The sequence below is a fragment of the Tamandua tetradactyla genome, chromosome 6 (genome assembly GCF_023851605.1).
Source record: "Tamandua tetradactyla isolate mTamTet1 chromosome 6, mTamTet1.pri, whole genome shotgun sequence".
NCBI lineage: Eukaryota > Metazoa > Chordata > Mammalia > Pilosa > Myrmecophagidae > Tamandua > Tamandua tetradactyla.
The window spans coordinates 71,234,486-71,252,839 of record NC_135332.1 but is presented as its reverse complement, the minus strand read 5'-3'; the positions used below and the strand labels follow the sequence as shown (position 1 = coordinate 71,252,839).

The following is an 18,354-nucleotide window of genomic DNA, read 5'->3' as shown; positions in this document are numbered from 1 at the left end:
GAAGGGTGGGGAGGGAGGCACCCCTCCTTCGGGGGCCTGGATGCACACATCCGCCTTCTCGCCTCGGCGCTGCTGGGCGCCCCGTGGAGCTGGGAGGAGACCCCCCCCCAACACGCAGAGGCGGTTTTCCTGAATCAGCACCTAGCTGAATCATCACACGGGTGGAAATGGTGTGTGCCCAGCGACTCATGTTATTCAGGGGTGCCGGATCTTTATTTTGATGTCAGCCGCCTACCCTTGGTTGTCAGTCATTGCATCCACGGTGGCTGTTGTGTTGGGGGTTCGGGGTGACGAGCACTCGACCATGGCCCCTGGGAGCCCAGAATTGATGCGAGAAAATACGACCTCAGTCCCCAAAACAGCAGTGCGGGGTCTGGGTTGCCTTGTTGGCTCTAAGTTTCAAGAAAAGGAATTTGGAGAAAGGAGGATGCTTGGGGATTGGTATAGTCAAGAGGGACGCTGGGGAGTAAGTGAAGACGTTGGTCTGGCCAGTTACGAGGGAAGAGGAGTCACACCAACTAGGAGAGAGCTGGGCGAGAGCTGGAGGGGCTGCAGGTGGAGGGGAGGGGTGCCCGTGATGCAGGGCATGTAAGAGGAACATGAGTTCAAGAGAGAAAGACCGGGACATAGAGAAAAGGGAGACGGTGGGGGAGGGGGTTGGCAGGACAGGAGCCAGCGCTGGGGCTGAAGGGGGCGGAAGGGACTACATTATTCTCGCGGACAGTAAAGATCGTGGGTCCAGAGGAGAGAAGAAATTTCTGGGCTCCAGCTGCAGCTTTGTTACACGGTGGTAGTTCGTAACTGTCAATATTTAATGTTGCTACAAGAATAAAAAGTAGTAGAAAATAAATGTGTGGAAAGAAGCCAAAGCGGTCATCAGAAGGTCAGTGAAATGCTTGATAATTATGTGCATGTCACTCTAAGGAGACTGCCCAGTCTCGCCGCGGCAGAGCTGTTTTATTTACGAAGGAGAAAGAGCCTCTCTGCCCTTAGGACCCCGTGAAGAGTGGTGAGAGAGCCGGTGTCTGCACCCAGGGCGTCCTTCAGCCCTTGGAGACCTGTATGTGTCATAGTCCAGTGATGGCAGAGCCTGTTGGCCACGACATCCGGGAGGTCCCTTTTCTATTTGGGGTTGCTAAGTGAAACTCAACTCCCCTCCCCCCACCCCCCAAATAAAGCTGTTCCCCTGGGTTTGACCTTGGCTTAGCTCTTAGGAGGTTCACGTGAAATGGTAAAGCTGTGAGCTCCCACGCGGGTTCCCCGAGTTTGGCCCCCTTTGTTGGTGTGTCCTGGAGTGTTTGGAAGCTCTCTCCTCCCCCTCCTCCACGCACACGTGCATACTCACACACGTACACACTCACGCAGTCTCTCCATTGGGTTACACGCCACAAAGCCGAGGTGGGGGGCATTCTCAGGCCACCCTGTGACGGTCCCCACCTGTGACTGCTCCGGCAGTGCTGCCTCCCTCCGCCTTGGCGAAAGCGTCCTGAAGGACTGTTCCTGAAGCCGCATGTTGGGAAATCAAGTCCCCTTGCCCCCAGGTAGTCTCTGCCCGACTCCTGACAGGTAGCCCGTGGCCTGTTCAGATTCCTGGAAATAAACAAAGGTCATGGCTCCCCGGGCTGGGCAGAATCACCTGAGATGAACAAGCCCCCTCCCCGGGGCTCGTCCTTGGCAGTGGGGGTTGCAGAGGGGCAGTCAGAGGTGATGCTTTTAACCACCCCCCCCAAACAGAACTACCGCGCTTAGCGCCGAAGTGACCCCAGACAGCCTTTTGGGGGGCAGGAATGGCCACCTGTGGTGCATCCTACTCGTATGCTTCCGTCCTCCTTGACAGTGTCCACCCTCAGTGGACGCCGCTGCCCGTGGGGTGCCGGGTGGGAAGGGAATCCTCGGTCACTGCTCTCATTTCCCACCTGCTGTCTTCCCAGATGTTCAAAGGTCCCGACAAGGATATAGAGCTCATCTACACGGCGCCCTCCTCGGCGGTGTGCGGGGTCTCACTGGACGTTGGAGGGAAGAAGGAGTACCTCATAGCAGGTGTGTGCATGACAGAGCTGGGGCCGGGACGCCCGGGCGGGCCGGGCAGGGAACATCCTGGGAGGACATCTGGGTCTGCAGCTCCTGGCTCCAAACAGAACCTTCTCAGCCCCTTCCCTGCTAGGGAATTTCTGGTGGATTTCCACCTGCTCCGGGAACCTTCTGGCCTTCCTGTAGGATCAGTGGAACCAATGCAAGTTGACAGGAAGAAGCAAAGACAGCTAGCATTCTTAGGAAATATATGATTGCAAGTGGCGTCTGTTCCTAGAAGATACAAGGGAGCCTCAGGGGGCCATGCTCAAGATACCGGCAAGGCTCACAACTCTGGACCAGAACATTCCATTCTTTAACTCCACTAGGAGAGTCCCCCCATTTTAGACTAGAATATACGTGCCTTCCTAGGCTCGTTTGCTAACCGTATTTCTTTCTTTGTGTAACTTTTATTCCTACTTAAAAGGATTTCCCTCTACTCCTTTCTCCCACCTCCTCTGCCCTCCCACCTAGACTGAACCCCAGAGGTCTAGAGCAGGGTTTCTCAAACTCAGGACCACTCAAATTCGACCCATTTGGGGCCGGATCGTCCTTTGTGGCGGGGGCTGCAGTATGCATTGTAGGATTTTAGTAGCATCCCTGACCTCTATCCCACCTGATGCCAGTCACACCCCTGTCCCTTAGTAACAACCAGAACTGTCTCCAGACACTGCTGGATGTCCCCTAGGAGCAGAATTACCCTGGTAGAGCAGCCCTGCCCAGAGAAGTTCTGGTGACAGTGGAATGGTTTGGGTCTGCGCCATCCAGCCTGCCAGCCTCTGGCCACCCCTGGCCAGCGAGCACTTGAGAGGCAGCCAGTGCAGCTGAGGCATGGAATGTTTACCATTTTGTTTCGATTAATTTAAATTTAAAGGTAAAAGAGCCGCAGGTGGCTGCTGGCCAGATGGAGGGTGCTAAGTCAGTTAAGGGTAATTATTCCCCTCTTCCTGGGGAAAGTGGTAATCAGATCCAAAACTGAAGATAAAAGGAGAGTCAGGACAACTCTGCTGGAGGGGTATTTTTTATTCCAAATTTCAAATTTAATTATAAAAATAAATTCCGAATCCAACTAGCCATGACTTGGGGGTTTTCCTCTGCTTTAACTTCTCAGTACCTCTTGCCCCTGATTTAGAACATGCGAAAGTCAACACAGAAGGAAGTCCACACTGCACAAAAGGGGTTGAGGGACCCCATGAAGGGGTCCAGAACCATGGCCTGGGGAGCTGCATAGCTTCTACCACCCTTGCCGTAAATTTTTAGCTATATTTGAAAAATACCAGCTAGGAGGGGAAAATGAAAAAAAGTTTTGTCACGGTGAATAACCAAGGACAGCCCCGACTTTCTAAGTACACATGGAGATTAGTAAGCGGGCACTTTTGGAAACAGAGGTCATAAAGAGCTGTCATCTCGATCCAGTGATCAGGGCCCTGTCATTGACTAGAAGGGTTTTAGGCTGATTTCTCGTCAGCATGCAGCTGTCTTCTTTGTGGTTGGAGTTAATGACTGAGAACGAGATGGCTATTTATGAATCCACCCATGACTTTGTGGAAGTTCTGAGTGAGTCCTTCAGCCAAGCAAGTGAATTAGATAGAATGTTTAATTTGGATAAAGTACACATCATTTTCGATGTGGTGGTGTTAAATGCTGCATTGTGGAAACTAAGGGGACAAGAATTCTTGCTCCTCTAGTAATCTTTGATGAGCTATCAGAAAACTGAGAATCGGAAGCCTGGCCAGTCAACATTGATTCATAGGGAATGCCTGAAGAACCTGTCAATATCTGTAGCCCAAAAGAATCTTCAAGACCACACATTGTAAAATGGAGTATCCTTCCGATGACATTATAAATAGGCATTTTCCATATTTCCTAAACAGAAAACAAAACTGCATTTTAAAACATGATGTTCAAGGCAAAGTAGCTTGTTCTAGATGTTTCATCTGAGTGGAATCGTATGTTTGTCCTTTTGTGTCTGGCTTCTTTCACTTGGCATAGTGTTCTCAGGGTCTGTCCATGTTGCGGTATGTCCGGAATGTCTTCCTTTTCATGCCTGTTGGATATGCACGCCTTGTTGGTATCCGTTCAGCCATCGATGGGCAGTTGCGTCGTGTCCACCTTTTGGCTCTTTGAGCAGTGCTGCTATGGACACTGGTGTACACGTGTGGAAAAAAAAAGCCAACATGGAACTAGTGGGCCAGGCCTCCCCTGCACTCCGAGCTCTCTGGGGCTTCTGCTGTCAGGAAGCCCCCCTCCACACCCCCGCAACATGCTCCCCCAGGGAGACAGGAAGGAAATTAGAGAAAATATAAGACGAGGTTTGTTTTTGGAGAAATGTGAACTGCGAGAGATGCATCAGGAGGTGCAAAGAGGAAGGGGCCCCAGCAGGCCAAGGATCCAGCATTGACCTTGGCCCTAGGCATTGACCTTGGCCATGGCAAAGGAGAGAGGCTGCTGGAGGGAAGAATGTGCAGCAGGGAATGCATGGGGTGATGTCCTCCTCCCTCTCTTTCTTTCCATGGTCACATTCAGCTCTGCTTCCCTGGGTTTCTTTGTTGCTGCATCAAGATTTCTAATTCCTACGTATATATGTAGAATTCCTAATTATATATGTAGAACGGAATGAGCATTTATAAAGGATGTTTGCATTTCTTTCTTGTAATTTTTTTAATTAATAAAATATTATTAAAAATGAAAAGAAATTTTAAAAAGATTTCTAATTCCTCTCCTTGGGAGTGACAGAGGTTCCCCCCTTTTTTTTAATTTTCATTTTTTATTTTTAAGAACTTTAAATAGAATTCACATATCGTATAGTTCACCCATTTAAAGTGTTCAACCCAATGGTACTTAGTATATTCACAAATATTTGCAGCCATCACCTCGCTCTATTTTAAGTCATCTTCATCACCCCCCAAAAAACCCTGTACCCTTTAGCAGTCACTCCCAATTCTTCCCTCCAGCCCACAGTCCCTGGCAACCATCAGTCTGCCTTCTGTCTCAATGGAGTTACCGATTTGGGACATTTTATATAGAATGAAACAATACAATATTTGTCCTTTTGCACCTGGCTTCTTTCACTTGATATAATATTTTCAAAGATCATCCATGTTGTATCATGTACTTCATTCCCTTTAATGACCAAATACAATTCCACTATATCCGGACAAACCATATCGTGTTTATCCACTGATGGGCATTTGGATTGTTTCCACATTTTTGGCTATTGTAAATAATGCTGCTGTAACCATTTGTGTACAAGTTTCTGTGCAGACGTATCTTTTCATTTCTCTTGGGCATATATATATTTATATATATATATACCTAAGAGTGGAGTTAGTGGGTCTTCTAGTATGTCTGTGTTTACTCATTTGAGGAACCACCAAACTGTTTTCCAAAGTGGTTGCACCACATTACCTGCCCAGCATCAATTATTTTTACAATAAGAAAAATAAAATCGAATTGACTGTAGTAGTTGTGGGGACAAATCACCACGACGCAGAGATCTCGCACCCCCACTGATACCATTGTAACAACACACAGACTGTGCAGGGGGGGAGGGAGCAGAGCGGCTGTATGGATGCGTGCATACATGTGGCGCATACACGTGTATATGTGCACACGGGGTCCAGTGCATGGGCACAGCAGAGCGTGAAAGGAAATCTGCCAGCCACTTGGCATCGGCCGTGTCTTCTTTTTGTATGCTCTCCTATATTTTCTAATTTTCTTAATTGACAAGCATCTATACCTTTTGCAATCAGAACATTAAAATCTGGAGAGAGGAAAAACGGGACAGAACCCACCATGGTGCAGGAATTTTAGCACCCGAACAAGTTAACCTCTTCAGTTTTCCTTATACTCTTTTTGTGCTAGTTCGTGAGGACCAGCCCTTTAAAATGAGAGCCGTGTGTGGTCCTGGTCTCCTCGCAGTGCCCTCTAGGGGCCTTCTGGCCAAACTGCAGGGCTGCAGGAGGTTTATTATCCGAAAGAGGGTGGAGCCCGGGCCAGGAAGCGCCCAAGCTGATCCTCCCGGGCTCAGAGGCTCTCTCAGTGTAAAGGCTTCTGGGGCAGCCTTCGCCGCCTCCCTCTCCCTGGCTGCTGGCCCTGAGGCAGGCGTTTTCCAAAAGCTGATTTCATTTCAGCTCCTCCTGGCAACCATGCTGTGATGGAGCTGCTATTATGGTCCCCATTTTGCAGATGGGGAAAACTGAGGCTAAGGAGATGAAGTGGCCCACCCCAGGATCAGCGGCGTGAGCTAGCACCCCCATGCACCGGCTCCTGAGAGCCAGTGGTTACATTTTCAGGAATCTCGTGAACTGCTTGAGGTCATATTGGCAGCTTAAATTTCACACAGGTGGGAGTGTTTAGCCCACGGAAATTGGCAAATGCTACACTCTGGGGCTTCTCCCAGATGTGAGGTTGTACCCCTGTGTATGCCCCACTGCCAGTAAGTGGGGCACCGATAGTTAAACCCGTGTCTTTCTTCCTCCTGGCTCCTTGCACTTAACCAGGATTGTCTGCTTCATTCATTAAGTCCGGGTTTTAGAATTCTCACCGCCCCACCATCCTACCCCCTGGTTATCTATCTGGGCTGCATATCGGAATGTCCCCGGGATCTTTGAAAACTCCTGATGCCCAGGCTGTATCCCAGACCAATCCAGGCAGAATCTCTGGGGGTTGGGCCTCAGCATTTTCAAAGCTTCCCGGTGGAGCCCAGTTCAGCCAGGGTTGAGAGCCAGCATCTAACTGGAACCTGTTCTGCTCTGGGTCAGAAGCAGAACCTTTCATTTCACGAGTGGCAAAGGGCCGGTCAGCACCCGCTCCGGAGGCCCGGGCTCCAGTGGCCGAGGACAGTCCCCTCACTTGCAAAGGGACTCTCTGGACATAACTTTTGTCCCTTGGGGACCAGTGTGGTCAGTCTCTCCTCTGGACCTGCATCTTGTCTGGAGATCCTGATGCCCTTTGCACTGCCCTTTATTCCATGAGGTGACAGGTCTAGCCTGCAGGGCCCTCTGGGTGGGTCCTGGGGTGTGACGGTTCCCAGTGGTGGGTCATGGTCAGCAGGCAGGAGCCCCATTGTCCCCCCGTCCCCATTCCACTTAACCTGAAGAACGAGGGGACCTCAGGGTCACTTAGGAAGCCATAGGTCCAGGAAAGGTATCAAGGAACAGACGTTGTGAATGGAGGCTTTGTTAGTGATTGTTTTACCAAAAGTTGTCCTGTTTTATTTATTTGGGGGAGAAGTAGTAGAAGACTCTGTTTTTCTTAGCCTCGTTTTTGAAAGAGCAAGTGTGGTCGGTTGAATTAAATACCCCAAAGAAAAGACATGATTTTAATTGTAATCCATTCCTGTGGGTGTGAGCCATTGTAAATAGGACCTTTTGAAGATGTTATTTTTTCCCACAATATCATCCTGTAGCTGTGCGTTTATCATCACAATCGACTTTTTTCCTTTTTTGTGAAAAATAATATATATACAAAACAATAAATTTCAAAGCACAGCACAACAATTAGTTGTAGAACAGATTTCAGAGTTTGATATAGGTTACAATTCCACAATTTCGGGTTTTTACTTCTTGGGTCTCTAAGATACTGGAGACTAAAAGAAATTTCAGTATAATGAATCGGCACTCATACTCATTTGTTAAACCTGACCTTCTCTGTATAACTCCACCATCACCTTTGATCTTTCTCCCACTCTTTAGGGGTATTTGGGCTATGCCCATTCTAACTTTTTCATGTTGGAAGGGGCTGTCGATAATGTGGAGTGGAAATGGAACTATCTGATGTTCTGGAGAGGCTGGCCCATCTGCATTTTAGGACTTATCTGGTCCAGGGACCCATCTGGCTGTTGTAGGTTTCTGGAAAGTTACCCTAGTGCATGAACCTTATATAATGCCCTAGTGTTCTTTAGGATCAGCAGGAATGGTTTTGGTTGGGGGTTGGCAAGTTATGATGGTAGCAATGTCTAACTGAAGCTTGTGTAAGAGTGACCTCCTGAGTAGCCTCTTGATTCTCTTTGAACTCTCTCAGCCACTGGTACCTTATTTGTTATACTTCTTCCCCCCCAACCCCCTACCCCCCCCCCGCTTTTGGTCAGGATGGAATTGTTGATCTCGGGGTCAGGCTTATCTCTAGGAGCCATCTCCCACGCCACCAGGCAGACCTTTTCCCCTGGATGTCATGTCCCTCGTGGAGAAGATGTGATTTTTAGTTAAGGTGTGGCCCAGCTGAATGAGATTGGGCCTTAATCTTATTACCAAAGAATTTATGAAGAGGAAGCCATGCAGCAGAACAAAAGCTGGGAGGCAGTGAAACCTGGAACACAGAAGAGAAAGGAGAAGACACCACCCTGTGCATTGCCAGGGGGCAGAAAAGCCAAGGACCAAGGATCGCTGGTGACCAGCCCCAAAATGCCACCATCTTTAGAGGAAGGCATGACCTTGCTGACCCCATGATTTCGGACTTTTCCTAGCCTCAAAACCATGAGCCAATTATTTTGCATTGTTTAAGCCAACCCAACATATGGTAGTTGTTTTAGCAGCTGGGAACCTAAGGCAGAGAGATTCTGTGTCCAAATGAAACTTTGTGAGACAATAATCTGAGAAAGCCTAATAATTTCAATTACTCTATGTGAGTGTTGATATTTTCTCTCCTACAGAAGCTCCATCATTCACATTTGCCAGCAAAGGTATTTAACAGTGTTATGTACGTGCCCTGTGCTATTCCTACAAGGATGCATTACACTGTCGCCGCCAAAAATCCAGACTCCAATATGAGACAGAAGACAATTATCCACATCCCTGCCACACATATTTTATCAGCTGGCTACTACCTGAAACCAGGTTGCAAGATTCTCTGGAGTGCCATCCAAACTGTAGCTGCACATACAATAAGAATTAAAAACATCTGTAGGATGGGCAAAGGTGGCTCAGTGGCAGAGTTCTCGCCTGCCATGCCAGAGACCCGGGTTCATTTCCTGCTGCCTGCCCATGCAAAACAACAACAGCAAAAAAAAAAAACACATGCAAATGTCATCAGTTAGTAACCATGCACCTATCATCTTTACCACTTTACTTTAATATCGGAAGCAAACAAATAATATGTGGCACATTTTAGTTTCCTAACTGGCCATGGAGATGAGGTAAAATGTATTATACACATTTTTGAATTTTCAAAAAAGATTGATCATCTTCCCAATTGCATCCTGTTCGTTTTTTCATATTGTTAACATTTCTGGTGACTTTGCAAGTCAGACACTATTTAGCATCTCAAGGAGGCCTTGGGAGGTTTTGATGATAATAACAAATGAAAGGGGGCCAACTTCGTTTCCTGGGTAGTTAGAAAGTACCACCAGCTGGGTGGGCTCAAAACAGTAGCAATGAATGGGCTCACGGCTCTGGAGCTGAAATCAAGGTGTGGGCAGGGCAGTGCTCCCTGAAACCTGTAGCGGGGGGCTCCTTCCTGCCTCCTCCAGTTCCTGGTGTTTCCGGCATCCTTGCCGTTCTCTGCCACCATCTTCACAGTGCCTTCTGCCCTGTGGGTGTCTCTCTCTGTGTCTCTTCTCCCCATCTTCTAATGACACCAGTCACGTTGGATTAGGACCCATCCTACTCCTGTATAACCTCATTTTAACTGAACAATCACATCTGCAATGACCCATTTCCAAATAAGTTCATACGATGAGGTTCAGGGGGCTAGGACTCCAACATATCTTTTTAGGGGATGCAATTCATCCCATGACTAGTGCTGAATGGTAACCAATTCTTGCCTAAAGACACTACTAAGTGTAATAAAAGAATGGAAGGCGACATCTTGAGATACCCAAGAGTAGAGGCTTCAAAATCAGACCTGCTTGAGTGTGAAGCTGTGATCTGGCACTTGACAACCTGTGTCCTTGTGCAGGTGATACTACCTGCATATGCTCCAGTTCCTTTTCAGTGAGCTGGGGACTGTTGTAACAGAGTCAGGAAGGATGACAGTGGAAGGCCACAGGGCTGCAAGCCGGACACCAGGATCAGGCCCACTCAGGAGCAAGCACCTAATGATTTTGTTACTTAGAGGTGACCTCCATATGCAGTCTTGGGTAGCATGGCACCGAATGAGAAGCTACTAAGTGTGTATGGAATTGTACCCGAGGGTCTAGGAAAGCCTAAGTTAACAGTAAAAGATTTGGCTGCAGTAGTGACTTGCCAAAACATCATCTGTAGAAAACTGCCATTGAAAGACTTGGTGCAAGTGACCGTCTTTGAGGCGGTCGCTCTTGATCTCTTCTGTTCTCTTCTTGCGGTCTGTGCCTTTGAGAACCCTTTCCTGCTGATGACTCTGTCCATCCACCACCATCTCTCTCCACGGCCTCTGTCAAGAGGGGTGCATTACTTCATGCAATACTTGGGTTTGGGAGCAGCGATGTGGGCATGGTGGCAAGGCTGGCTGACTCATTCATTGCCAGCAGAACCCCTAATCCGAGACTTCTTCCCCAGGCTCAGTCAGATGACTCCAGAGTGAATCTGTTGTTTACTTCCTGAGGCATAGAAGTTAGATCCAGCTCTCCTAGAGTCAGGATGGGCCTTGTAGCCACCGATTAACCATAAATCACTGGGCGCAGTAAACCACTCAGCCAGGGCTGGCTGCAGCCTTGTGAGTGATTGCATGGCTCAAGGCAGCCCATCTCCTCTTGGGCTGATGACTCAGCTTCACATGTCTAGTTGGGCACTGTGAGACGCTTGTGTTCAGGAATTCTTATAGAATTGGCCCTGTGATTTTCTTCTACGGTCCTCTCCTTGGAAAGGAAAAATAAACATATGGCCCTCAGTTACAAATTTAGTTTATTTCTGTTTTCCTGTATCAAAGTCTCATGCTTTGCAGAAAGAAGTAGAGAATGTTACAGCAGATGCTCACATCACATATGCCCATCCAAGTTTTAATTCTCTTTATGAAAAAGGGTATCCTTTTAATATTTTCAGATGTTGCACCATTGATACATGGGATCAAAATTCAGGTCAGCCCAACAGCAGGGGCCATTGAAAAGATATCATTTGCATTTCATCTCCACTTCCTGCCTTTGCCTACCCTCTGAAGTAGCTTAAATGGATTGGGAAAAGGCTAAAAAGAGCAGGCAGTCAAAAGAGACAGAATATGAAGCAAATTGCTAGAACAAACACCCATGTCATCATCAGTAAACTTTTATTGAGCAATTACTATATGCAAGGCACTGATTCAAATGTGAAGACACAGCTTCATGTTTATGATCTGCTTAGGGGGCTAGCTGTCTAAAAAAGCAGATAACAGCATAAAGGAAAAGTAACATACCACCCTCAGTTACAAAGTCAATTAATTCCTGTTTTCCTATATCCCAGATACACTATGTCACTCAATTGGTGCAATCAAAACCACTGTAGAAGTTGGGAGGGTGGAACCCGGATGGAGGATCAGCCTATCTGTTTTGGTGAATGATCAGCTGGGCAGGGGAGGAGTTGCAGTATACCTGTACAGGTAGTAAATGCCAGAAGAAACCAGGATGTAGGAATGGGTTACATGCCACCTGTCAGTTTCACTCCTTCCTAATTTACTCTGTACTCACAGAAAATGGCCTTGGGTCTAAGAGAAAAAGTCAGATATCTATTTTTGAAGGATTTAAGGCTGCCTGACATGTATCTTTTTTAGCACTTATTCAAAATAAATGCTATAATAGGAATCCTGATCAGTGGTCCTTTTCTGTACCTGGATGGTTCTTCCAGCTACCTGCCCAGCACAACAGGTACCCCTGGGACTTCCTGCAGCCTCAGCCCAGTCCATCCTATTTCCCACGGTGCTGAGTCACAGCTTCATTTTTTTTTTCATGATGGGAGTGCAGGCAACAGGCTGCACTTATTACTTTCCAGAGCTATGTTCCTTTTAGTGGATTCTGCATGGGTGGCACTGTGCCTGAGATAGTTGACATTGGATGCCCTGAAACTTTGTTAAGCCCAGGTGCTCAGGAGCTGTGGAGGCTCCTTGCCTGCCTTTTAGGGACCCACTAAAAGTCTCTAACAGGCTAAGCGTGCATCACTGGGCATTCGAGTTTCTTGACAAGGTATTGAGTTTTCCAGTGACTTCACTAGCCCTGGTTAAGTTCTGTCATCCTCCAGAATTCACTCATTTTGCTCTCTCTCTCCTGCTTGGTCAATGCTAACGTGGCCACAAACTCCCCATCTCCAGCAAAGGTGGGGGGCAAGGGGAGCCTGAGCTACGAGACAGGAACAGCACTTCAGCTTTGCCAAGTCTGGGGATTTAGTGCAGATGTCCAGTTTGTAAAAAAAATTCCATATTTTTGTTCCTCATACTGGAAAATTCCAGAATTACAAGTTCAACACCAAATGGGAGAAATGCCTGTGAACAAAGAGTTTGTGAAAAAAAAAAAACAGAATACAGTTTAACCTATGTACAGTACAACCACGTGTGCATAAAAGAATATTGGCATGCCTACTGGTATGGCGATTATTAGAAAAACAACATAACCTACATTGTGTGGAGATGTGGAGAAATTCCCTTTCCAGAGGGAATGTAAAATCGTGCTGCCACGGTGGTTCCCCAGAGAGTTAAACACGGACTTACCATATGACCCCACAATTCCAGTCCTAGGAAGTACTCAAAAGAACTGAAAGCAGGGACTCAAACAGGTACTTGTATATAGATGGTATTAGAGCAGCGTCATTCACAGCAACCAAAAGGTGGAAACAACCCAAGTGTCCCCTGACATGAATGATAAATACGGTACATACATGATGGAATATGATTCAGCCAGAAAAAAAGGATGAAGCAGTGATACATGCTATAACATGGATGAACTGTGAAACGTTATGTTGCATGAAATAAGACATGCACAAATGGATAACTATTGCATGAATCCACTTATATGAACTATCTAGAATAAGCCACTTAATAGAAAATGTAGATTAGAGGTTACCAGAGGCTAGGGGAAGGGGGAGTCATTGCTTACTGGGTGCAGAGTTTCTGTTTGGGATGGTGGAAATATTTTGATAATGGGTGGTGAGGATGGTGCCATAACCTTGTGAATGTAATTAATTCTACAAAAATGTGTACTTTAGAATGGTTCGAATGGAAATTTTTTCATGTATAGAACCACAATAAATTTTTTTAAAGGATGGAAAGAATATGGGGACAAAATACATCAAAATGTGAACTGTAGGTAATAAAAACAGAGGAGCTTTGCCTACCATGCCAGAGACCCGGGTTCGATTCCCGTGCCTACCCGTGTAAAAAAAAAAACAAAACAAAACAGAGGAGCTGCTCCTTTATTCTTTCCTGCATTTTCCAAATTTTCTACAGTGAGCATGCGTTATGTTTATATTGGAACGCTCAGTCCACGGTATTGTTAGGTGTGAACTCACCACCCCTGAATTGCGTCCCAATGCGGGAGGTGGGGCGAAAGTGGGGAGGGAGGTGTAACTTGCCCTGAGTTTGGTGATTCCGTCTCTCCCCAGGAAAGGCAGAAGGGAATGGCAAGATGCACGTCACCCTCTGTGACTTCATTGTGCCCTGGGACACCCTGAGCACCACCCAGAAGAAGAGTCTGAGCCACAGATACCAGATGGGCTGTGAGTGCAAGGTGAGCCGTCCCCTCGGCCTGGCCCCGCCCCCAACCAGGGCCGCCCCTCCCGGGCCCCGCCCCCGGCAGCCTGGTCCCACCCCCCAGTCGTAGGTGCTGGGCTTGGTCTCTGCTTCCCCGGCCTGAGATCCTAACTAGGACTGGGCTCTAGGGAAAGCGCAGCCACCCACAATTGAGGCTGTCTGGTCAGGCATTGCCCCAGGTCCGGGAGAGCCCTGAGTTGCATCAGTCCCGAGGGGTCTGCAGGAAATAAGGGAGTTGGCAGTGAGCACCGTAATCTAGTCACGTGGCCTTTAGCCTCCAGGAGCCTGTAAGGGTTTTCCCCAGGTATTTCGCTGCAGATGTGCAAATGGCAGACACCTCTGTGCCGTGTGATTGAGCCATTTCTACACGAGTCCCTGAAAACGAGTCAGTGTCGAGGGCTGCTTCAACGCCTGCGCCTTTCCCATGAGCAGCCGGAAGGCTGTACCAGGCACCTGGGAACTGTATCGGGGAATGTGCATCTCCAATGCCGCAGGCAGGGATCCTGCCCCCTGCCCTATATCCTTCCACACGCCCCCGACCCCCCCTACCACCACACACAACACCGAGGCATTAATGTGAGCCCCGAACCTTGCAAGATGGCTGGGCCCAACGCTACCCTTTGGCAGGGCTGGGGGGATCAGCCTCAGCCTTCCCTCTCCCTTTACTCGGCTACCCCTTAACTCATTTCCTTCCGCTTTAATTTGGAGAGTTGTCAGATTCAAAATGTGGATTCCGACCTCCTGGTCTCCAGGTGCATGTATGTGAAGTAAAACTCCTCTGTGCCCAAAATGAACCAAAAGCAAGTTCTTTTTGGTTAAACCGAGGAGGCAGATTCCTTTGCAAAACTGCTGGTTGCCCATCACCTCAAAGCCACTTACCGGCAGCCTGTGCTTGAGTGTGAGCTAAGGCCTTATTTGGCCCATACATGGCTGCAGGAAATGTAAGACACATCATTATGATTATTTCCGCAAGAGCACAGGGGTGAGCTGAAGCTAGTTTGTCCTACTCAGAGAAGCAGACAGGGTGGCCCAAAGTGGAGGAGCATCTGCCAGAGGATATGTGCAACAGGCGAGGGGGGAGCTCCAGAGGTGGGATGTGCAGACTCCTGCCCGCCCCCGGGCCTGCCTCCTCCCCCAGGCAGGCCACCGGCTGCTCCCTGCGCAGTCTGGAAATCAGGTGAGGCTGCTACGAGAGCAGCCTCCGATTCCAGTCCCCACTCCTCCCTCCTGCCTTCTTTATTTAGTCGTTCTGTCAGCAAGCTGTTGTTGAATGCCTTGACCAGGCCCGTTGCCAGGCTCTGGGGATGCCCCATGCCAGTACCTAAAGTATGCCTCGGTTTCCCCTCCTGCCTAGATCACCCGTTGCCCCGTGATCCCATGCTACATCTCCTCGCCGGACGAGTGCCTTTGGATGGACTGGGTCACTGAGAAGAACATCAACGGGCATCAGGCCAAGTTCTTCGCCTGCATCAAGAGGAGCGACGGCTCCTGTGCCTGGTACCGGGGGGTGGCACCGCCCAAGCAGGAGTTCCTCGACATCGAGGACCCGTAAGCCAGCCGGCACGCCCCTGTGGCCAACTGAGCAGCCTCCAAGGGTTTAGACTGGTCCAGCTCTGACATCGCTTCCTGGAAACAGCATGAAAAAAAAAAAATCAAAAAAAACCACCGTCATCCAAGTGGGTCTAAATTACTGTGATTTGTGCCCCCACCATCGCCCCTATTTTCCTTCTAAACTGGTGTGTGTCCGGAGGGAGAGGTGGGGTCGGGGTTCTCGTCTTCAGTGCATCTACCTGCCATGGCACTGCTTCAATCCCTGAGGGTGGGCTGGGACATGCGGACAGCCTCAGGGGCACTGCCCTGGCGCCATATCAGACACCCAATGGGCAGCACTTAGGGGTCTCCCCGGCCAGTTAGGGCAGAACCTGGAAGCGCACCTTTTGCAGAAACGTTTGAGGGTCCTTGCAAGACTGTGTAGCAGGCCTACCAGGTCCCTTTCACCCTGAGGGGGACATGTCCCTCATTTCGTGCAGCTTCCATACCTCTGTCCCAAGAGGGGCAACCCCCTGCCCCTCTCCCCCTGCCCACCACAGCCTCCCGGCACCTGTGACTCCCGCAGTTCCACAGGGGACTCTGGAACCAGTTGGCTTGTTCTTGAAAGAGTCCCGGCCTTGGCAGCCTGCAGAATTCCAGTAGGAGCCTCGCTCTGGGCCTTGGAGAGGGTGGGAGTGAGAGGTGCACCCTGGGCCACACTCTCGGCTTCAGCCAAGCCATTTTGGCCCCATTCTCCCACCCAGACACACACACACACATTCTCACACATGCACACACACAGCCTAGTGGTAGCCTGTGTGATTCTGCCCCGAGGGCGGGCATTTGGGGTTTGCTTGGCTGGCCCTTGTAGTTTCTCCCCAAGCTTCTGTGGTCTCTCCAGTGGCAGGGGCTGGCCATGCCCCCCATTTGCACATCCTGAGGATGGGGACCATGGGGTCCTGCCGGGGCCCTGACACCCCTCAGAGCCCCTTCTGAGCAGACACCACAGGTTTCGTGTCTTTATCTGCCCCAGAGACTGACAATCGCTGACCTGCACGCGCATTTCGGCAGGTGACGTTAGCTGCGTGGATTAGGTGCCCCTGCCGAGGAAGGAGGGGATTTGGGAGGTCAGTAGCTTCGCTGGGAATTCACATTGCTTTCTGGGCCTCTAGGACACTGGGGCCTGTTTTAAGAGACATTTCATTTTTCTAAAGATTAATTCTCATGATATGTGAACCCAAGGTGCAGACATACCATCCTCTGCTCATATTTCTTCTATGACAAAGATAACTCGGTTAAGAAACACCAGAGAGAACAAGGGGACCCTATTTGTTCCCTAAAAATGGTCCTCTGGTGCCCGTAATGGGGCTTAAAAGAGGCAAAACTTTCTCTAACTCTAATGACCATGAAAATCTCCCCTTCCTTCCTATTTGTGTTGTAAGGATAAACCATTCTGAGGCCATACATGTACCTTCTGCAGAAACGCACACATGCACGCACACACACGCACACGCACACACACACAATATGAAACAAATCTAATAGCCCGTGAGTGTCCTCCTGCAAAATGCTTTCAACACCACCACTTTTGAAGCCTGCTCTATTCTGCAGTGACCCCAAAATACCTGTAAGACTCCTGACCCCCAAGTAGTATGAGGCTGCCATGCCCACTTGGGACCTGGTCAGCCCAGAGCTTGCTGACTCCCCTTTCTAGGGCAGATGGGGAGAATGTCCAGGAATCAACCCCTGCTGCAAGGACATTTTCATGCTGTACATTGATAGAAAGCTTGTTCGATGTCATAACGGACCAGTCCCGTGTGATTTCAGCGTATACAAGAAAACCAGACCCTCTGATCAATCCAATATAACACCCGCCCCCTGTTTACTTACCGTATGGTGATATCATATGTAACATTTACTCCTGTTTCTGCTGATTCTTTCTCAATGTTTTGGTTTGTTTTCGACATCAGCTGTAACCATTCCTGTGCTGTGTTCTTTATCCCCGTGGTAGCTGTTAGATTTGCACTTTTTAAAGAAAAGGTTTCTGCGTTGTGGAAGCGTTTGACTTGGAGTGGGAAGCAGGTCAGGTGAGGGTGGATTTCTCTAGACCTTTCCTTGACTTCTTTGATTCTCGTTGCTTTTTCCTTCTCCCATCTTTTGGTCTCTGGCTCAAATTATTACAAAATAAAGAGACTTCGAGTGTGTTGGTTCTAAAAGCCGACCTTGATGTAGGACCCGTGTTCACTGGTCGTCTGATGGTGCGAGCAGAAACATACAAACACCAAAACCAAGAGGAAGGAAGTGTCTGGTGGCCGTCGGGAGGGGATGCCACGCCAGGACCTTCACGGTAAATAATTGCAATATATATATAGTTGATGGAGGACCTCCATTTGGCATCGTTTAATTTATATGTTATATCCTAAGCACTGCTCTTTCCTCACTTTGTTCTTTTCTTCATGCAAGCGACTCAAAATATTTAAAATAAAGTTTACATTATAGTTATTTTCAAATCTTTGCTTCATAAGTATTAAGGAATATCGGACTTGCTGCCATAATTTAAAGCTTCCTTGATTCTGTTTGTTTTTGTTCGGATTTTTTTTTTTTTTTTTTTTTTTTTGGCAATGTGTTTTTGCTGGAATATGAAGTCTGAGGCCTTCTTGTGCTGGGAACACATGAAAGTTGTTGAAAAACGACAGCAGACTGCGCATGTCTCCGAAGCTTTGTATCATTCTTGAGTGATCGTTCAGTCATTGGACAATAAACAATATTATCAAAGAGAATGTTGGCTCTAGCGGTATGGCTGTGCGTGAGATTCCCGGCTTTCTGGCTGCAAAGGAGCCACTCTTGGGGACTGGGGTGGGTGGCCTTGCTTTGTCCCTGAGAGAAGCAGAGGTCTGTGGGCTTTGAGGCTCACTAACATGGATGCAGTAGGGAGCAAGGCAGACAAAAACGGGCGTGGTTTTCTTAAGTGGAAGAAGAGACAGGAGTTCCAAGGGGGCCCCTTCGTTCAGCAAAAGGCATCTAACTCTGTATTTTGGAGTGTTTCGTACATATCCACACAACCAGGCACCCTTTGCAAACCTTCAACAGTGGCCAACCCACGGCTAGCCATCTCCTATATCCTGCACC

At 48.5% G+C, this 18,354-nt stretch overlaps 1 protein-coding gene and 1 pseudogene across 1 annotated transcript in view; both read left to right on the top strand.

The window, feature by feature from the left end:
- The window catches only part of TIMP2 (TIMP metallopeptidase inhibitor 2), a 56,253-nt gene extending 38,248 nt beyond the window's left edge, over positions 1-18,005 (top strand). The window contains exons 4-6 of the mRNA XM_077166139.1: positions 1,932-2,040; positions 13,548-13,672; positions 15,050-18,005. Of these exons, the coding sequence (XP_077022254.1) occupies positions 1,932-2,040; positions 13,548-13,672; positions 15,050-15,247 (432 nt within the window). The 3' untranslated portion in view covers positions 15,248-18,005. The remainder of the gene's footprint in view (positions 1-1,931; positions 2,041-13,547; positions 13,673-15,049) is intronic.
- Positions 2,051-8,887, top strand: LOC143688317 (AP-4 complex subunit sigma-1 pseudogene; annotated as a pseudogene).
- Positions 18,006-18,354: the final 349 nt, after the last annotated feature.